Below are 21,160 nucleotides of genomic sequence, written 5' to 3' on the forward strand. Positions count from 1 at the left end.
CGCAGGGTATCGGCTGCCCATCGCTGGGCGGGACGTTCCATTGGCAGCGCGTGTTTTACGTGGAGCAGAGCACAAACCCTTCACCCCCAGCTGTAGCACGCCGCGCTGTGTGATCGCCATCAACAAACACAGCTCCACACTGCAGTTAATTTAATTCCACTCTTCCCGCCCCGAGCTACAGCTCCCTTCATTTTCATTTTTCCTCTGAATTCCCACAACTCAGACCTCTTTGATTTCCAGGTTTAATTAACAATGCTCATTAAATGAATTTTTATTCATTTCTTTTAATATTACCCAGCCACCTGTCTTTAGGAGGCATGGGCTGATCGTTTATTCTAATTTATTTCTGTTAAAGATGGCATTTAAGGGTGGGAGGAGGGATATGAAGAGGTATAGAGGGTTGATCCATTCAAATCTCTTCATCCCCCTCAAATGCTCTTCAAGGACGCTGCTCCTGGAAGTTCTGTATTTATTTTCCACCAGATCCATTTGATTTGCTAGGAAAAATTGGATTGGACATGCTGTATTTTGCAGTTATGTTCCAGTTCATTCTTAATGTCCCTCGCTCGTCTAGTGCGTATAATGTCGAGTCTTTATTCATCTGAAAGAGGTGAAACTGTGCAAAATCCGGGCAGGAAGGGCTGTGAGTCAGCCTACACAGGACAGCAGGCGAGCAGGAGGATGGTCCCTTGCAGCAGCTTGGAGGGAAGCTGTGTTTCCACCCAAAAATAAGACAGAGCAGAGGAAACCTGCAACACTGACAGACAAAGGGAAGGAAAAACAAAAGGCAGAGCTGTCCCACTGCCCCTCACAGAACATGCTGGGCGAACTGGGGTCGTGGGAACACATCAGGCTGGGGCAGTGGGCCAGGCCAGCCTGGAGCTGTGGGGCTGTAGGGCTGTGGGGGGTGTTGCTCTCCCCAGCACAACACAGCAGTGCTCAGGAAGGAGAAAAAGGACCTTGCAACAGACTCTGGGTTTTAGGAAACCACCAGGAGCTACCCTGCTCTGGCACCTTCTCTCACCTTCTCTGGGAGCACAATCAGCACCTTCCCAGCCCTGGTGTCCCACCCAGCAGCACCCTCAGAGCCCTACAAGAAGCAGAATTGTCCTTGCAAGATGTCCAAGACCCACTCATGGACAGGAGGCACTCATAAGCCACCAGTGCTGATGATGAACAGTTATTCACTTTTACTGATGTCCTGAGGTCCCATGCAGGGCCCAGGACTGTCACACAAGGGGTTGTCAACACACTCTCCCAGCAGCTGCCTGGTTTTTTAGTGGTTCAACCTGGTCAGGACAATTGCTGGGGTCACCTGAGCACAGGAGGCTCAAACACAGCTCCCTGCTACCTGCTTTTTAGCATCCCTGTTTAAGGACCACGAGTCCAGCTGTGCTTGTGTTTTGCTCTGCCAAATATCCTTTGTGTTTCCTAACAGTGATGTGGTCCTGCTGATGACCTCAACACCAGAGCTGCTCCCTCACTCCCCAGCTACAGGGAGCATTCGCTGTGAATCTGGGCAAGGTCTCCACCCCAGGGACCACTTCTTGCACATGGATCCAAGCCAGAAATCTCTGAAAAACTGGTTTTGTAACAAAGGTCCCAGAGCTCCTTCCCAGGAGATCCCCTGCCAGGAGCATGTGAGGGGCTTGAGGCAGCAACTTCTGCTCCTGGAGGTCAGCAACAAACGGACTGGTGGAGCAGGGTGATGAGAGCACTGAGACTGAAGTATGTGAGCAGAGCTCTTCCCTAGCCAAAGATGAACCAGTTCTTCTCCAGAAGCTCAGTTCCCATCAACACCTCAGGGAAATACAGGCTGCCTCTATTAATTCCCACATCCCCCTCTCAGAAGGAGTGTCCTTGCTATGGGTCTGAAGAGCCAAGCAGGGCTTTGGGGAGATCAGGGACCCTGCTGAGGGGTGGGCAGGGAGTGTGGCAGCCCCCTTGCTCCTCAAGCCTCCACTCTGACCACCCCTGCTACATCTCATAGCAAGAGAGAGGGGGCTGCGCTGCACAGCAGCCAAATAACAACCTTATGAAATATTAAATTTTATTGCCAGTGCTTTTGGGGTGAGATGAATAAGTGCTGTAAGATAACATATACCATGGCCAGGTTTGCAATGGCATTATGACATCTAAACAGTCAAAGAGGAACAGAATGTGGATCTGCTTCTCTGGGGCCCTGTCCATCTTGTTGGAGCACAGTGAACAATCATCTGGCTCCTGGAGAGCTTGTCCTGGTGTTGGAAATGCAATGGGAGATAAAGCACAGTTTGCTTTGGGTGCTGCTGGCTGCAATCCCACTCTGTGCTGGGATCTCAAACCCTGGCAGAGAGGGGATGTTAGATGATGCCACATCCACCTCTCTGGCACCAGATCATCAGTGCCTGTGGCTGCCAACTGCCAGGGGCAGAACCTGTGGTTGGGCTTGCAAAGCTTGGGGTGGCTGAGGACATCCTGCAGCCTTTGAAGGCTTGGCCAGGCTGCCAGGGCACCATCTCCCTCGCGTGGGCTGAGCCAGCCAGGCGTGCTGGGGCCTGTGGACTGGCACACATGGAGCCAACGGAGATGCCCACGTGGTAGGAGGCTTCCAACAGCCCCAGTGCCCTCCCCTCCTGAACATGCAGTGCTCATGTTGCTAGCACTCAGTCCTGGGAGACAAAGCAATCTTTTCGGGGGTGCTCTGTCCAAGAATGTTTGGCAAGTGCCCTGGGACAAGAGAGCAATGATACTGCCCAAGGAGCTCTGCCCCCTCCACTGGCATTCAGCCTGGTAACATCCCAGAGCAACGTGGGTGTCTTACCCCTTCCATTGTCAGCTCAGGAGCTGGGAGGGGCTCATAGGGAGACTGTTTTGTTTCATGCAAGGAAACAAGTACATGACAAGACATCAGGGTCTCAGGGAGCGTCCAGCTCTGGCAGGGCACAGATGGTCCTGCTCACACCTGAGGGGACTTTACACCAAAAAGTGTGAGAATGAAGTGCAGATGTTCCTCTCCAGGCACCTGCTAGTGGCCAAACCCCTACTCCCTAAGATGGGGAAGGATAAGAATGGGCTCTTGGTTTGCTCCCAGTAGCCTCAGGAAATTAAAGACCAGCAACCAAAGGCCCTTGGGTTAGGACTGTGCTAGTGTTGAAACTGTGGGTGCAGGCTGGATCTCTGGTCAGGTGCTGGAGCTCCAACCACTGCCCATGGGAATGAACCATGGCCAAACCAGATCAGCTGCCCACAGCAAGCCCAGCATTGCACTGGGATAGCGGAACATCCTCCTGGTGATACAGGTCGTATCTCTCATTAGCACTAATTAGTGGCTGCCATTAAAGGGAAGCCCACACCCCTGACCAGAGGCAAGAGAGCATACAGGACTGGGAACACCTGAAGGTAAAGGCTTTGAGGGTTTGGGTGTTTTTTCTGACACTGCATTGTATTCCTAGCTTTTCCTGCTGGTGTGTCCCTGTGGTGCAGGGATGTGTTCCTGGCAGGCTCAGGAGCCTCTCCCAGCCCAGCTCCACAAAGTTCTGCTCTTTTCCAAGGCCAGGAGGCTCATTTGCTGGTTTGGCTCACACTGCTCTGCTGGCAGCACCTGCCTTTGTTCCAACTTGCACTGGCTGCTCAGGGCTGAGCTGAAAAGATCTAAAGATACTTTCCCTGAGCAGCAGCCTCCTCTCCAGTTGTGTAAGGCACTCGCTCTAATAAAGCAGTGAGCCAAAAACACAGTGTAAAGCAGGAATACACCCAGAGCCAGCCCTCCTTTGGAGGCAGCTTCGTGCTTGATTTTCCCTTGATCAGACGATTCTACAGCCCCCTCCAATGAGTTCTCATCAGCGCCTCGGGCTGGCAGCAGAGCCGGTCCCGGCGAGGCAGCAGCTCCCAGAGAACTCCTCGGCTGACACCTGGTGGAAAAACGGGAGCAGGGAGCGCCGCCAGGATGAGCCTCAGCAGCCACCCTGCGCAGCCGCTCGTTCTGGGAAATACCGTCGGGATAACGCGGTACCAGAGAACTGCAAGGCCAAGCTGTAAAGCCGGCACTACCAGAGGTTTACTCCATGGTACATGTGGCCTTTCTCTTCTGTAAAGCAAGACGTTCTTTGGTCTTCAGGGAATCAGCAAGGGGGAGTTCACTCATTTTGGCTTTCACACCCTAAATGGAGCAGAGGCAGACTGAATCCTTCACATTGCAAGAGTGGAAATCTCTCCCTGTACGTCCCATCCTGTCAGCGAGAAGGAGCAAATAGAAAATCCCATGGACGTACTTTGTGCAGGTGTCTGATGGGGCAAAACAGGCAACAAGTAGTGCTGGGAAGGTTTTCAAGATGTGAACTTGGGATGATGGTACCAGTGGAGGATATGAACTGGGGGATTATCCGGCAGCATGGAATCTTCAAGCCACAAGGAGTCATTCCCAATGCTATCAGTAAATAATAAAGCTTTTCCCATTCCTGCCTTTTTCAGGGTTCTATGTGTAGTTACTAATATGTGCAGGACTCAGAAAAAATAAGGTGAAATAAAGGTGAAAAACAAGGTGCAGGGCTTACTGTGACCATATTAAAGGGATGAGCAAGCATCCTCTCAGGGCCCTGGGCAGAAAGGAATTCCAGCACTGAGGAGTTTGGAAAACAAACTGACAAAATGTCTTTAATAACAAAACAGGCTGTTTTTACAGAGAAATCCTCACAACAGGTCAAGCAAGGGCATGGTGAAATATTCTGAGGCAGCAGCAGTTCTGCACACCAATGTGGACAGTGCTGATCATGCTGGGTGCTGATGCATCACTCCAGTTTTGTAAAGTTTGGTCACTAAAATGGGGTTTTTTGTGCCCATCTGGCAGCAAAGAACACAGCAGAAGTGCTGAACAGACCTTGTGCAGGTGTCTGCCTTCATTTCCCACCTAGAGTGCTGCTGGCTCCTCCCTGCTCGGCCAGACACTGTTCCAGGGCTGCCATTCCATACAGATTGGCCCACTCCGTGCCATGGTGGGACAGGATCACATCCCTGCACTGCTGGCTGGCTCTGGCCAGCTCCACCAGCACAGCCTGGAACGCGGTGACGAGCTCGAAATCCACGGAGGCTGGAGTGACACGGGACAGCAGCTGTGTGAGTCCCTGCAGCCAGCCTGCCTGGAGAGCGGCCTGGGGCAGCCAGGGGAGCAGCGGGACACAGCCGGCCAAGGCCTGCATTCCCAGGAACCAGAGCTCACGGATGTCATCCCAGGAGCTCGCGTAGGCGGGTGACACGGCCACGGCCAGGCCATCGCTGCTGGGGTCTGCCTGCGCCGTGTGGGCCTGGGAGAGGAAGCGAATGGCAGCTCCAAAAAACTCCTTGGCAGACTGTGTTCCCTGAAGGGCTGGAAATAAAAGGAAATTAATGTTACAATGCAGAGTTTGCTCAGTCAGAGAAGGGCCCTGTGGTGGGGCTGTGTGGAACAGGACAACATTTTCCTGCCCTAGAAATCTCTTCATCCCAGCACATCAGCCTGCTGAATGTTTCACGCATTCCTTGCTCCCGAACATTTTTGGTTTATCACTTTTCCAATGACAAACTGGACCAGTTTCCCTTCTATTTGCTTTCTCCAGCCCAACTTTCCAGCTCCTGGTCTCTGCCCATGCGGCACAACGTGGGCTTTGCCAATAGGAACTTCCTTTACCTGCTGACCCTGCCAGGATCCTGGCCATCATCAGGCCCAGAGTGGCAACGTTTGCTGCCAGAACCAGGTGATGCTTCTGGGGCAGCAGAAGTGGAAGGGACTTCAGCAACACATCCATCAAGGAGGAAAAGGTTTTGTCACGCCTAGAGAGAAAATAAACCCTTTTTGACACATTTCCTGAGCAGAGCCAGAAGCACCTGAGAATGTCAAGGTTAAACACAGCACCAAAAATACAATGAAATTTGGGTTGAAAAAGGAACATCCCTTTTCAACATAGCAAGTTAACAGATCCTCAAGCTTGATGTACAAGGCACCCTTTCTTCCCACTGCCAACCTCAGAGCCAGTTCCCACAGCTCTGTTACCTGACCAGGTCCGGAGCAGTCACAACCAGGTTAAGGAAAATCCCACACATGGTCTGGAGACTCATTTCAGTGCTCGTCAGAGGCGCTGGGGCTGTGGACTCGGAGGTCAGAACCTCCCACTGCTGCAGGAAGTACTCACACAGCAGTGCTGGTGCCCCTTCGGCAATGAGGATGTCCCGGGGCCTGTCCTCTGCTGTCAAATGGCAAAAGCCAGGTAGCAGAAATCTGGAAGGGGAAAGAAACTGGGAGCATGAGGTAGAATGGGTCTAAGCCCTGCATTTACATCCATCTCGGGGGAGAAAGCCCCATGGAAGTGGCACTGCAGGGAGAATAAAAATAGAAAAAATATTTGAGCAGGCTTGCGCTAAAATGCAACAAATGTGTGCTTAAAATGCTCACCTCAGAGCATCCTGGGGTAAGGCAGAGCCCTCGCTGCTGACCAGCTCTGCCTGGGGAACACTCACAGCTGGGTTGCCCTCCTTGAAAAGTTTCCTGGCATAATCAACAAGGAAAGGCAAGAGCTCACAGATTTCCTGCTTGAGGGAGGATGTCTCTTCTGCCATCCAAGCTCCAAGGACTCGAACAGAGGCAAAGATGAAAGGATCTTGCAGCTCCTCCTGTTTGACCTGCATGAAGAAAGCAAAGTGACACATTACTGTCACTGTACATCAACATTCCACAGGTCTGGAAATCACAAGTGGGTCAAGAGGGAGAGTTTGCTCCACACAGAGCCACCCCCACAACCTGTTCTTTGTTAAAAGCCCTGCATTACCTGTCTCAAGTAGAAAATTACAGCTCCAAATGCCTCCTCCATAATCCTCATGAGCTGCATTTTCTGCACATTTTCTAGCAGAGGGTTCTCTTCCCTCAGGCACTCCTGGATCCCCATCTCCATAATGACATAGCAGGCTGCCATCACTTCTTTCTTCCCCTCCACCTCCACGGCATCTGGCTCCTCCAGGGTCAGGCGGACCTCCACACAAGCCAAGTTCACCAGCAGGGCCAGGAACTTGCTGCCAGCACTCCCTGCAGGGATCCACTCAGCCCCACAGGCCTGCACGAGGCCAGCTGCGAGCTTCAGAGCGGGGTCCCGCTGTGACTGGCTGAGTTTGCTGCCCAAAACGTCAGCCAGCCCTTTGTAAAGTCTGCACAGGCACTCGGAGCCCTGCGAGTTCTCTGTGAGAGGAGGTGACAGGGGGATGAAGTGAGGCAGAACCTGACACAGCTCAAATTTGGTCATGTCTTCAGCCTTGAGGAAGTCACTGGAGAGCTTGCTGAGCACAGCCAGGAGCTGTGGAGCATCTCTCTGCCAGCACTTGGCCTCTGCTATGGCCAACAGCCCCACAAGCAGTGTGAGGGCACGCTCAGAGCCGTGACCACCATTCAGGTAGGCCTGGCACAGGGCAGACACCGTCCCTTTGGTCACCAACTCCCTGGGGCCCCTGGTTGTGGCCAGGACAGCGCTGAGGCACTGGTACACGTCATCAACCATGGATGTGCAGTCTGGGTCGCAGGGGGACAGCAGGATGTCATTGAAGGTCGGGATTTTGTTCAGGATCTGGGAGTGCCCAGCTAGCTCTGGGTCGGTGCAGAAACAGGCCAGCAGGGTGAGGCCGAGGGCACGGAAGGTGTGCGGGGGGCAGCCGGCTGGGGGCTGCTGGGAGATCAGCAGGCGGGTCGGGAATGTGAATCCGATCGCGTTGAAGATCTGGCGGCGGGTCTTGGCATCCACCTCTCCGGCTCTGACTGCTTTGGTCACCTACGAGGCAAAACAGCAGCGAGCATGAGCATAGCAAAAGGAATTGGTACATGTACAGGATGGAACTGCTGCACACCAGAAACTAAAACAACTTTATTTAGTGCAGGGAAGTACCCACTGAGCTGGCACTTGGTCCGAGTGCTAATCCAGACATCTACCACGGTGTTTCAAGAGTGTGGCAGCACTGACTGACTCCCAAGTCAAGGCCAGGCTCAATTGCTTTGCTGAAGGGAACCCCAAAGCTCTGAAGCAGCTTTGCTCTGAGCTCCCAATCCCCACCTCTCCGCATCCCCCGCGCACTCCCGTGTCCAGCAGGGTGCTTAGCCTCCCCTTTGCCCTCTCCGGAGGCGATCCCACGGTTCCTTACCAGGAGCAGCGCTGCGAACTGCTCGCTGTCGTTCCTCGCGTCTCTGAGCACACTGAGGCACCGCTTCAGCGTGGCGTGCCCGTCCCCGGAGTCCGAGGCCATGGCCGAGAAGCGCGGCTGAAGGACTAGAGGGGAACGTGGGTAGCCTTCTCTCGGCTCCTTCCCTCACGGTTCCGGCCCTTTCCCTCACGGCTCTGGCCCCGGCCGCTTCCCTCGGCCCTTTCCCTCACGGCTCCGGCCCCTTCCCTCACGGCGCCCCGCCTGCGGGCGCGCGCCTCCTGCACCGCCTGCCCCTCCAGCCAATCCGCGCGCCGCCTCCGCGCCGCCGGCCAACCGCGTGCCGCCTTGTTGGGCGGTGCCCGAAGCCGCCGCCTCCGCGCGGAACTGTGGGCAAATCACCTGTGGCTGCGCGGCCTCCGCGCCCGCCCCGCCCGGTGCGACCGGGAGCGGCGGGGGAGCGAGCGGCGGGGGCCCGTGGCTCCCAGCCCTGGCACTGCCCGCACTGCCGGACCCAGCCCTGGTGCTGTTCAGGTGGTTCAGCTTCCGGGTGAGCATGCGCCGCCATGGCCGCGGGGCAGGAGGCCGCGGTGCCCCCGGGCCCGCCGCGCTGGAGCCCCGGCCGTGCCCGGCGCCCGGTGCCCGCTTGAGCTCGCCGAGGAGCCGCTGAGGAGCCGCCGAGCCTCGCCATGCGCCCTTGGTACGTACGCGCCGGCGGCACGGGGCGCTGCCGCCTCCCGCGGGGCCCGGGCCCGGCGCCGGGGCTCGGTGCCGGGGCTCCGGCCGGGCAGGAACGGGCACCGGGGCTCTGGGGCGGCGGAAAGTTTCCTCAAGGACCTGTTGGCTGAGCGGGCGCGTGTTTATATCCTCCCCCGTGAAGTTTCCTGCCGTGTCTGTTCCTGCTCTGCTGCGGACGGTTGAGTGCAATTCCTCGAGGTGTAACAAGCCCCGAGTGCTTGCGGAGCGCTGGTGGGTCTGGCTGTGACAGCGTTCCCTGTTACAGATTGGATTTGCCGTCCCAGATTCCCTTTGGATTCTTCAGAACTGGCCTGTTTAATGTCGTTTAGTGCCTAATGATGCTTTCATTGCTCCCTTAAAATAGATACTATTTATTACCTGTGAAATAATTAATGTTCTCCTACCGCATCACCTAGAGATAATTTACATTCCATTAGCATATGGGGCTGTTAAATAACCTTCGGCATCAGGAAGGCAGAGAAGTTTGGTGATCTCTGCCCTGTGGGGCAAAACAAGAAGCAAGCCAGGGCGTTAGCTGCCAGTTTCCCAGCGTTGCTGTGCTCTCGTGTCCCTGTTTGTGGCTGGCACCAGCCAGCACGGCCGTGCCTGTGTGACATCGCCGGGCAGATGTGCAGGGGCTGTCAGTGCCTGGGTTATCCTCGTGCTGCTGCTGGGTGTCCAATCCTCAGGCACGTTTGAAACTGGAATTTCCCAAATGCCTGTTTGGAAACCAGTGGACAGCTGTTGTGATATCAGATGAAAAATGGGGTCTGGAGGAGAAAACAACAATGGAAAGGCTCTGTGCGCTCGGCACTGGGAGCTGTGCCACTACAGATTTCATTTTGGTATCAGACATTGATAGTTCCTTAGCAACAGCTGGACTAATCACAGCTGATAAGACATTCCTTTTCCTCCACAAATGCTCTGTTCACTTTGCACTCTCGCTGGATCTGTGCAGGAACATTTCAATTGCCACGGGATGTTTTGTGTTTCATGCCCTGCGTGTTTCTAGAACCCTGCTGCTGCCCACAAAGGCCATGGAGAAGAGGTTGGAAGCCAAACCCAGCATCAGCACCCGGTTCCTGTCCCGATACTGCCTGGGAAAAGCTGTGAGGGAGCTGGGAATTCTGCAGCTGTTCTACCTGTGCACTTGCCTGTGTGCCTCGTGCTCCTCTGCAGGTGACTGTTCTGTTCTCTCTGGGACTGTGGGTATGGATTTTTATGGTCTTTATCCCTCTTACTTGTTTAAAATACTCTGAGAGAAAAGTGAAATGATTTACTGGTAGATTTATAGGATTGGTTTTTTTTATGGGCTTCCTTTTTAATTGTTTTTTTAACTGAGAAACCAAAGCAGTTGTTTTTTTCAAACCAAACAAAGCACCACCCTTAGCATTTACTAAATAGGCTCTCAAAAGTGTAGCTTGTATCTCAGAGAGAGCTTTTTCTGACCTTAATTTTTGACAAAAGGGACAAGTGATAATCTGGAAAATAATTTAATTTAAGGAAACCAACCTGGAAAGGCAGGAATGTTTTTTAACCCTAAGATGTTTAATGTTCTTCCCAAGAGCCGTGTGTCAGAAGTCTTTATTTGCCTACAGGCAATGGTTATGTTTGTTTTTTTATTTCCTGTTCAAACTTGAGCAACCAACCTCCTGCTCAAGTAAATAACCAAGTTAGTGGCTTGGATGGAAGTTTTCCTCTAAAGGATTGTGTGAGGTTTGGTTTGGGAAGGGGGTTGGTTTGCTTTGTTTCCCAGTTATGTGGCTGTGTTCTCCAGGCAGCTGCAGTATCCCTCTTGTGTTACTGGACTTTCCTGGACAGTTCCCAGTGGCAGATTTGGTTAAGCTAATGAGCTCTGTGATCTTAATCAGCTAATTCAGACCCTGGAAAAACATGTTTGTATTCCTGCTAAGGGTTGTGTGTTTGAATGATGAGTGTTTCCTTGTCAACTGAGCTTCCTCCCTGCATTTCCTGGCTTTAGTAATTTCTTGGAAGTTCAAAGTTAGAGCTCCTAAGAGACTCCTAGAGGGTGTTCTAGACAGTTTTGGTGTGTTTAAGGGCTGCTCTTCTTGGAAGAGTTAAAGCCAGGACTCACAGAATAGTTAAGGTTGGAACAGTGCAGGTCTGAGATCATCAAGTCCAGCGGTTAAATGAGTGAAGAGTCCATTAAATTAAGGCTTTTGCGTGTGCAGAAATAAATGTAATTATATGGGCACAGTTACCCTGATGTGGCCATTTTTTCCATTGCAGAGTTTTTGTTATTTTGAGCTTGTTTGTGTCACTCAGGCAGCGGAGTTTGTGAAGCTGAGGAGGAGTTATGGCTCCTAGAAATGAGCGTGGTCATGTGGAGTTACGCAAGGGGGACTGTGTTGACATAACTGACTGACTGGCTGTGTGGCGGGTTTAAAAAGTCCATAGAGTCAAGTCTTTAATCATTAATCTGCTATCAGGCAGGATTAACTGCCTGGGCAAGTCTGTAAACCTGAAGTTATTAATAGAAGCTGTTCCTGTGTGTTCCGTTCTCCTGCTGCTCAGCAAAGCTGTGAGCTGCATCCCTGGGACAGGAACTCCTGAGTTCCTGGGAAGAGCAGTTTTCTCCACTAATGTGACAAAACCAGTATGGAAAAGTGACTAAGCACACCCACAGTGCAGGTGTCTTGTGACTTGTGTGGTGCTGAGCTTAGGAGGGAACTCATCCTCAGGAATGTTCCTGCTTTCCACAGATGAATGCAAGTGTAGATTCTGTTTTCTCCCAGGGCATGTAGAGTTGTCTGAATGTTTGATGCCCACCAAAGGCCATGGAATTTGAAAATGCAAAGTGAAAATCAGTATGTCTCTGTGGAAAATTCACATCTGGCATGCTGGGAGTTGCCTGTTCACTTCTGTCATTCCTGAGAGTTATCTGAGTTTTAAGCTGTCCATGTACAGCAATTCAGAAGAACATACTGGCTAATTTCAAATAAATATGTCCCAAGTGGCCATTAGCAGAGTTCTGGAAATGAAATGTAGCCAAAATATTATTCAAATCTTGTTTTAGCAGTGTGTTAAAAGAGAAGCAGAATACTCTCAGCATGACAGTGTTGTGTTATCCAGGCTAAGTCATGGCTCTGACATACTGAGGAGATGTTTCTGGGGGTGCAGGATTTATATTTGAGATGAATAAATATGATACCTGTGTTATGTAGTGATTTGTCACAAGGGATATCTTCCCTGGGAACATTTTTCTTTTAAATGTGCCCCATTCTGTGTGTGCCCCAGTTCTAAGCCTGGTACTAGAAACTGCTGCTGAATTTCACTGCTTCCATATCAAGCCTTCATTTGAGTGGTATGTGTGAGCCAGGCCTGACACATGAGGAGAGATGGATGAGCAGTGATGGAGGAGGAGGAGGAGGAGGAAGGATTTTAGGAGTGTGGGAAGCAGCACATTTCCCTCATGCAAAGGATATATCAGTGACGGTGATTCACCTTTAACAGAAAGGGAATTTTACAGGCAAAACATAAATCTGAGTGGAAGAGATCCTGTTGAAATTCACAGGAATGGTGTAATTCTTCAATTTGTTATTGTTTTTCCAAGTCTGCAGAGAGTGTGTGTGCACACACATGGGTTTGGTGTGTACACACATTCCATATTCTGTGCTAATTCCAGCCCCATCAGGTTGGTGCCAGGAGCTTGTCCCTGCCTGTGTCTGTGACAGCAGTGCCAGGGACTGGCAGTCCAGGCATTCCAGGTGTGATGAGGTTGGCTGTTGCCCTGGACACACAGATTCCCTGTCTGCTCTCTCTCCAAGGAAGTGCTGTGTATTGATGAGGTGTGATGAGAGTGCTGAGATTTTTAAAGGTGTTGGTGTCAACTTCTCTTGCTGTTGAACATTTGCAGAGTTTCTTTTACACGTTTCAGTGCTCAAGTGAGGCTCTTCTCCCCCTTCTGCACAGTGGTGGGTTCAGACACCCACAGGCAGCTCTGTCCCCCATGACTTGGTCACTAAACTCGAGTTCATTCTCAATCAGGATATTGTAATTTAAATCCAGACTTTATTTTAATGGAGAAAAATGTTTCCCATTTGTGTTATGTTAAAGAACTCCATTCTTGACAGGGAGGGAGCCAGATCTGGAGCATATTCTCTAGCTGCACAACTCCCACTCCAGCAACACTGTTTGTAAAGTAATCTTCCAATGACCTATTATCACTTGGATGCTGAACACAGCACAGTGTAACAGTCCCATAGGTCATTAGGCTATTTTTAGGGAGTCCTTAATCTGCAGAGCTCTGAATTTTGGAAGCCTTTAATCCATTGATCTCTGCAAGCACTCAAAATGTTCATGCTAAGAAAAAAAGAATCCATATGCAAAGCAGTTGCTGCTTTACTGCAGAGCTGAGACCTGAAGTGACTTGACTCTTAACTGAAATTATGTCAAATGTTTGAGGGTTTTTAATGAAAAACACTATGTCAGGGTGGGTGGCAAGGCTTTGCCTTGCAGAACCCTTTTCTAGAAACTGTTAACAACTTCCCAAGTGGAGCAAATTCAGTCAAAATAAGCAACTGATGTCAAATATCAGCATGGAAGAATTAAAAATGCCTCTGTACTGTGCACCAAGCCAGTGCCACTGTTTGCAGTGTTTTCCTTCTGGGCAGACTATGGGCAGAGAGGCAAGGCCATAACTGGTTAGAGTGAAGAACTGTGCTTGGGATTTCAGGGTTCAGTTTCTGGCTCTGAACTTGCTGTGTGGCCTTGGTCCAGCTGCTCAGTGTGGACATTATGGGCTCCTCTGAAGCAGGAACATTTCTGTCTTCACTTCTGCTTCTCCATCCCTGTTGGAAAGGGTGGTGGCTTAGGTAGGAGGAGCAGATTGTTCTTAAAATCGTGTGTAAGTACTGGATAGTGAGGCCAGGTAGAGATTCTGAGAAGTCAGATTTACTTTCCTGTGTTCCTCTCCTGTGTTATTCCTGTGTCCCAAATTCATCTTAACAATAGTGATGAGATCTATTATCCACTGCTTTAAAGGACTGAGAATTTTGTCTTTTTGTCTTCCCCCTTCTTTCCCAGATGCAAATTGGAACGGATCTAAATGTGAGCTGGGGAAGATCCTGCTTGGTGGCCGTTTGAGATTGTGGGCAGGTCACCATTTGCAGCTTCTGGAAGGGTTCCATTCTCTGAGCTCCTGTCAGACCACTTGCTGCCAGCGCCCCACCTGTGATGCCTTTTGGTTCTTGGAAAATATGTGCATCCAGGTGAACTGCACCGTGCCTGGCACGTGTCAGGCCAACAAGACTGGCTTTTCAGATTCTGTTTTGGTGTTTTTAAAGAAATCGAAAAGCACAGAGCACTTGTTAAACTTCCATGTGGAGGGTGATATGAAGACTTGGAGTCACAAGTGGTTGGACTGGGACATCCCTGTCCAGAGGAAGAAAAGACTGCGGAGATCATTCCAGAAGTGGAGGTTGGCAGGTAACAGGGTGCAGCTGCTGAGAAGGGATCTGGCAGAGAACTCCAGAAGCAGCAGAGCAGAGGAAACAGAACACTTGAAGGATCAGGTCCTGAGGCACTTAGTGGCAGACAGAAATGCTCCTGAGAAAGAAAATCAAAAGCAAGACTTGCTGAAAAATGGACAGAATTCAAGAGAACTGAACCCCAGAAGCCCACTCCCTCCTAAGAGCAATAATGTGAACAGGTCACAGGATGCTGATGGTGACTTGCCCCAGGTAAGTGATTGCTGGGGCTGGGGTGGGGCTGTCTGGGACAGCTGTCACCCTCCTCAGTCTGGCTTTAGGTTGATTTTTGACTTGGAACTGCCCAGGGATGGGATACCTTTTCAGGTTGCCAGTTTTCAGCCTCCAATCAACAAGGCACAGCCAGTGGTTTGGGGTTTTGTTTGAGTTTTGGGGTAGGTTTTTTTCCCCCCCTTTTCTTAGGTGGGATAAACTGTGTTGAAGTGGGAAGGTGAGGCAGGATGGAGTCTATGATAATGCTTATCCTCTGTCTAATCACACACACAAATGTGCTTGCCAGATGAGAAGGAAAGGTGACATGTCAGTGGCAATTGTCTGGAAGCTGAAACTGTTACCTGTTCAAATCCACACAATGAAAAAAGCTGTTTTCATTTAAATGCTGAATCGAGGCAGTTAAATACATTATTTTATAGAGTCATGCACAGAGCTCACAGTGTACTTCAATGTCAATCTGCTTGCTTGAGTTGGCATCTTAATTCCAAATGTTCTCTTTTTTGAAGAGTGCTCCAATTTCTCAAATCCTCCAAAGCTTACCTTGGCACTGGGTGAATGAAATCAGTTTAGTCTCTACTCCAAATACATACAGTGTTAAGCCAGCACATCATGATGTTACAGAGAATTTGGCACATTTGAATTGTTAAGTGATGTTTGTATTTTTACATCTGCAAATGATTTTTTGAACCTTATCTCAAAAATGCTTGTGCACTCCTGATGGTGAAATATAATTCTACTTTGTTAAACTGCTCCTGAAATAGCTTTTGTCATGTTTCAGGGATTTGGCTTTGTACAAAACTGGTGCCTCTGGTTCTGGAAATGACTGAATTTTTCAAATCAGGTTGCAGGTAGGGCTGTGACTGCCTGAGCCACCACCCTGGAGCAGGATGTGGCGAGCAGCCAAGGGACACTGCTGAGAGCTCCCGGGCAGCCCGGGTGACACGTGAAACCAGGCACTAAAACTTGACAAATGTTTGATTTTCCAGAACCCCCCCAGCATTCGAGGCTGACTTGAGCTCAGATTTCTCTCTCCCCTGCAATGCTGCTGCATTTCCACCCTCCCTGCTCTTTCCTCCTCCTAGGAGTTGAGCTGAGCATGGTGACCCCATTCTCTCAGCTGTCATACATGTGAGGAGATGTCTTTGCAGCCACTCCTAAATGTCTTCTCTTGCTCTTGGGGAGCAGCTTTTACGTCTCCCTGCTTGTTCTTTTTGCAGTTTTGTTTTCCAGGTTATCCTGCTATTACTGTCCAATGTGTGTCTAGTAAACTGGTTGCAAATATTAAATTACACTGATTAATCAGCTTGTGAATGTTGCTGAACGTGCAGGATTTCCTACCTTTAGGAATTGCTTCCACTGTCATTAATGTGCACTGTTGGATGTGTGCTGGGGAAAGGTTTTTACTCTCCTTGATGATTTTTGCTAATAAGAAAGTCCATGGCTCTTAATGAAATGCAAATTCTTAAAAATAAAAACATTCTACAAAAATATTGTGACGTGATGGAATTCCTGGCATTTGCATTTTTGAGGTTTAGGATGGAGTTTTTGAGGAGAAGGAAGAATTAAAATACCCACCTGGGCTAATTCCAGGATTATTGAACCATCCAACTTTACCTGCAAAATGCAAAGCCAGCTCTGCAGCTGTCCTTGCCCTTCAAATCCAAGAGCAGTTTAATGTGAGCCAGCACTGGGGGCTGTGTTCTTGGGACATGGCCAGACCTTCCAGGAGGGAGGTATTCCAAGCTGAGACCAAAATAAAGTTACCCCCATGAGTAGAATTTCTCCTGGGCTACATTTGGCCCAATCCGTGGAGGACATGGCTGGGTGCTTAATGCTGTTCTTTAGGAAGGGCTGGAAGATGGGGACAGTACTGGCTGTTCATACCTGAGAGCAACAAACACCTGAAGTAGGAAAGGACATTTGAAATCAGAGTGCTTTTTCTCCTCTGCTGCTGCTGAGCACTGAATGTATGGAAGGCAAATCTTTTCCTTTGGTCTTGCAGGCTCAGAGAGAAGGAGAAGGATAGTTTTGGGAAAACTGGCCTCTGTGGGTTTTAATTTTCCTCTTGCAGTTCTGATGGCTCCACAGCCATCTGGGATAGCATTTGCTAATGTGCAGTGAGCATTAATTTCTGGTTTTACTGTATCCATGCTATGGAACCAGGATAAACCACAGTGCATCCTGCTCATCAGCCCTTAACTGAGGGAGATTGGTACTTTTTCATTAAAGTGAGTGATGTTTTCCAGGCACCAGGTTTTTTTTTTCTATCTCATTGTAAAATTCCCTGTCAATTTTAAAATATAGCCACACATTTAATAGCCAGTCAGGAGAAGTATTTTACTGTGGCATTGCTGATGAGCAGGGCTGCTGCAGCACTGCAGCAGCTCTGCAGAAAGACTGGAAAAGGCTGCAGCAGGAGTGTTGCAACAGAGACAGAGAACTCATTCCTGCCCTCACATGAAGCCCACTGTTTGGCTCTTGCTGTCACACTTCCTGCAAGTTTTTCATCCACAGGGAACAAGGAAATGTCTCTCTTTACCACCAGCAGTAACTCTGTAATGGTTTGTGACATTACCTACATTTTAGTGTCTTAAGAGTCTTCACAGATGTGGCACTTACTGCAGACAGCAAGGACACCATCTAAGCTGAGAAGAGCCCAATTTGTAAATTCAGACCAGGCCTATTTAAATTAAAAAATAGAAATAATTTCCAGGACAGAGGTATTTTTCTCTCAGATAACTTGGGCTTGGTGTGGATTCTGATGCACAGGGCTGCTCTAGTCCCTCTAACAGGCATGGGACTCTCAGACAAGGACACTGGGTTATTTGTCTCAGGCCAAAGGCATTTAGGGGTGGAATCAAAATTGTCTGAGGCTCCTGTGTTGACTCAGGCCAATGTGTCACTCCTCTCTATTTTCTAAGCTAATAAGATAGGACAGCTGGCAAACTTCTAGTCTCCTTGTCATTTATCCCCAAGAATGAAATAATCTGTTCTTTGCTTTAAAGAATTCAGAGTTATGGAGCAAAGATAAGAAATGTCTCAGCTTGCAAGCATTAGAGGCATTTTTGACTGTTGTGTTGCCCCAGGCAAAGCTTATCTAATTCGAGCTCTCCACAGACATTTGGCTGTCAATTTATCCTGAAGACTTTTGGAAGGAAGAGGATCTCTCTTAACTGTAAAGTGGGGTTTTTTTGGGAATTAAAAGTGAGTCAAGTAAGCATTCAGCTCACTGTTAATATTGCCAAGCAAAGTGGGCACTCTGCTGTGGCCAGCAGGTGAATGTGGATCTCCTGTTTGTTTTTGTTCTTGTCACCCTTCTGGGTTGATTCTTGTCACCCTTCTGGGTTGATTCTTGAGAAGGAAAAAGTGATTTCCCATAGTGGTAGGAAGTCATGGGAACATTCTGGTCCTGTGCCTTTCCTAAAGAGTCTGTCTCACTTGGGTTCCTGCCTGGCTGTTCCCCTCTTTCTCCTGCCAGCATTTCAAACTTTATCTTGAGGAAAGGGAGTCAGTACCCTTTGCAGTTGTCAGTGGGTGGAAGATGATACAGCTTGGGATATCCAGCTGTCCTGAGGCCACTGAGGAAGAGCAGCATGCCAGATTTTTTTCTGTATGGATTCCAAAGAATCCATACTTCTGTTTAAGCCCATTAGCAAGGAACCAAATAAAGGAAGACAGCTTATGTCTGTAACACTAACAAATAGTGTTGGATTCCTTGGTACATAAAGCTCAGATGTTAATCAAACAATTGTTTTACATTCTGTGAGCAAAGTGAGCTGAGATATGGTGAGAGGTAATTATTTGCCCAAGGCTGAAACAAAAACCTTGCAGAGAAGCCCTCAGTGCCTTCACTGCTGCACTTGGCTTGGTTGGTTGTTCAGTGTGGGCAGCACAGCTTTATTTTACAACCAACATTTAGTGTTTTCTAAAGCCCAGCCCGTTTACTGACAAGGATGTTGCCCACCATGGTCTGGAGTGTTTTCCCAGTTCCTGTTTCCTGGACTGAATGCCAACAGCATGGTCTAAAAGTATATGGAGTATAATTCCTTCAATTTTGAGCTTTTAATCACTCCTCTAATGGGGAGTAGTGGTGGGAAATCCAGCTCCAAAGCACTTTCTGAGTCAAAGATGGTAAATTGCTCCCTTTTAAATAGTTAGCAGATGTTCTCAAAATAGAGTTAGCTAAAAAAAAAAGATGTGCTACACACATGGACTTCACCATGGAGGGTAAATTGTCAGAAGTATGGTCTGGCAGGCTGGGAACTGGAATGGGGCTAGGTAAAAGGAATTTTCTGATGAAAGAAAGGAAATTGTTCCTGCCACTCTGATTATTTTCAATCAAGTGGCTCATCCTGTGTGGATGTGAGCAAACTTTGTGCCCTCCAGCTCCTCTCCCTGCCCAGCAGCATCTCCTGGGGCAGGCATGAAGGGAGCTGTGTGTGTCAGCTCACCTTGCTTTGAAGAGTGATTCCAAAATAAATTTACTCTTGCTGTAACAATTCAGTTATTACATAAAAATGCCACTGCAATCCTCCTGCTTCATGTTGGCCAACTGCATGGCTTCAGGAAAACAAAATCACAGCCAGAGTAAATGAGCCCCAGTTTGTGGTCCCTGTCTTCAGGGGCTATCTTATCCCACCTTTCTCTTCTTTTAGCTCACTGCAGTTTTGAACCTGGATCTTCTATTTGCCACATCAACAGCCTTGGTACTTAAATGCTGTAGCTAAATCTGGTGTTAACTGGTGTTCAGCTGGGGTAGAAATGGCCTGTCTGCTCTGGAGGAAGAACATGGAGAAACACTTCAGAAGAGAGAGGGGAAGCTGTAAAAATTCCTGCTTCTGGAAAAACAAACCAGGGATTTTTCAGCCTCCCTAACTGTGGAGGAGGAGAAAGGCAACTTAAAACTGCCATTCAGTGTTCAGGTCAAACTCAGACAACTTCTTCCTTTACAGATCCACACAGGAACATCTGCACCAGAATCATCAGTGCTGGCTACGTTCTCCAGCCCTGTGGCACTGGACTTGACAGCTCCAGGGAAGACTGAGAAGCCTGGGCAGCCTGATGATGCCCACCCTCAGTTTCCCACAGCCAGCCCTGTGCCAGTAAAAAGCACAGCAAAGGCACAGGCAGCAACTTCTGTGCCCAGTGGAGCCCCCACAAATGGCAGTGTTCCTACAGCCCAGAGCAGCACTGCTGCAGCCCCAAGCACTGCTGCCACCACTCCAGGTGAGGACTTGCAGGGCTCCAGCAAATGTCACCTGCTCAGGCTTTTTCAAGCCACAGCAGTGTGGAAAAATAGTAGACAATTATGGTACCTTGGAGAAAATACTGAGGCATCTGTGTCAGCACACGTGCTGTTGGATCCTAGTAATTCCTGAGGTCTGGAATGGGACTGGAGCATCCTAAATCTGCATGTGACCATTGCATGTGAGGACAGCTGGGAACTAATGAAGATATCTTAGTTCCCAAAGTGAAGGCTGAGATGTGATGCAGGGCAGAGTCCTGGGAAGTGTTTTTCCAGTAGCCTTGGCACACTGCAATCCATCAAATCGAGCAGAAATCTTAATGTGTGCTCAAAAAATGGTGTAACTGATTATTTTCTGTCCCTGAAGTGTCACTGCACCGTTCAGCCGTGGAGAACAGAGTACTTGGCTGTTAGCCCATGCTTTGCTCTGCAGCATGATGGTGTTTCTGTTCACACTGGTATTTCCTAAAACAGACTGTTGAAAATGCACAAAGGCCAAAATGCCCTTTGGCAGCTCTGTTCCCAGAGCCAGGCTGTCAGCTCTCCCCGTGGGGATGGCTGAGCACAGGGAATGGCGTGTACTGCTTGTGTGGTGTCTCAGAATTCACTTCATCCAGTGTGCTGAAACATTCACAGCTGAATTTCTTTTGAATTTAGGGTTCCTTTCCCTTACAAGGGAACAAATGGAGAGTGTAAGGGAAGCACTGCATGCAAAGATGGTTTTGGCAGGAAGCTGCTTGCGCTGACAAGTTAATGTTTTTTTTTATTTATTTATTTTAAGGGCTTACCCCAGCTAAAACTGGAAAACATGCTTTAAACATCTTCATTGGTTTGTCAGGGCCTCCTGGTTTTGCTAACCAATCCAAAGATGATGTAAAGAGTAGTTTTTCCAAGGTTTTTTATCTGTTTGTCTGGGTTTTGTTTTTATTATTTCCTAATGAGATCTGATTGGTTTTTGCCTTGGAACTCTTTGAAGGTGAAAGATTGATGGAGTATTTGAGAGGGGAAAAAAAAAAGTGGTTAATTCCACTAGCTATTAAAAAATTGGAAGATAGATAAATAATAGATAATAAAGGTGGGGAAATAGCTGAATGTCTGAGGTCCTTTTTTCCCATTTTTTTAATTTGGGTTTTTTGTGCATACCTCTGAAACATTGTCTTTGACAGGGTCAAACTAAAGAAAGAATATTTTCTATGCATAATTCCCAGGTCCAATAATAAAAAGACAAATATAAAGCAAAGGGGAAGGGAAGAGAGAGATGAGGAGGCCAAGAGGTGTTTTTAAGAAATGTGTTGAACTTTCTGGTTATCTTAATGCTAATAAA

General features: G+C 49.0%; 2 protein-coding genes across 2 annotated transcripts in view; one reads left to right on the plus strand and one right to left on the minus strand.

The window, feature by feature from the left end:
- Positions 1-4,608: 4,608 nt before the first annotated feature.
- On the minus strand, positions 4,609-8,398 carry NCDN (neurochondrin). Its single transcript, XM_041479305.1, has 6 exons — positions 8,134-8,398; positions 6,780-7,766; positions 6,407-6,633; positions 6,008-6,232; positions 5,645-5,787; positions 4,609-5,344 (listed from the first exon to the last, which is right to left on the minus strand). Exons 1-6 carry the CDS (start codon positions 8,233-8,235, stop codon positions 4,878-4,880), a joined length of 2,151 nt encoding a protein of 716 aa, XP_041335239.1. The 5' UTR covers positions 8,236-8,398; the 3' UTR covers positions 4,609-4,877.
- Positions 8,399-8,534: 136 nt separating this feature from the next.
- KIAA0319L (KIAA0319 like) overlaps positions 8,535-21,160 on the plus strand; it is a 28,717-nt gene continuing 16,091 nt past the window's right edge. The window contains exons 1-4 of the mRNA XM_041479141.1: positions 8,535-8,830; positions 9,827-10,047; positions 13,915-14,570; positions 19,544-19,817. Of these exons, the coding sequence (XP_041335075.1) occupies positions 8,820-8,830; positions 9,827-10,047; positions 13,915-14,570; positions 19,544-19,817 (1,162 nt within the window). The 5' untranslated portion in view covers positions 8,535-8,819. The remainder of the gene's footprint in view (positions 8,831-9,826; positions 10,048-13,914; positions 14,571-19,543; positions 19,818-21,160) is intronic.

This window comes from Pyrgilauda ruficollis, unplaced genomic scaffold (assembly GCF_017590135.1).
Source record: "Pyrgilauda ruficollis isolate IOZ18807 unplaced genomic scaffold, ASM1759013v1 scaffold48, whole genome shotgun sequence".
Classification (NCBI taxonomy): Eukaryota; Metazoa; Chordata; class Aves; order Passeriformes; family Passeridae; genus Pyrgilauda; species Pyrgilauda ruficollis.

What these genes read in the sequence shown, in the direction of transcription:
- NCDN (XM_041479305.1), bottom strand. Translation starts at nt 8,235, where the DNA reads ATGGCCTCGGACTCCGGGGACGGGCACGCCACGCTGAAGCGGTGCCTC. An exon ending in AGTTCGCAGCGCTGCTCCTG is followed by an intron (nt 7,767 to 8,133) that starts GTAAGGAACCGT and finishes TTTGCCTCGTAG; the next exon opens with GTGACCAAAGCAGTCAGAGC. An exon ending in TAATTTTCTACTTGAGACAG is followed by an intron (nt 6,634 to 6,779) that starts GTAATGCAGGGC and finishes TTCTTCATGCAG; the next exon opens with GTCAAACAGGAGGAGCTGCA.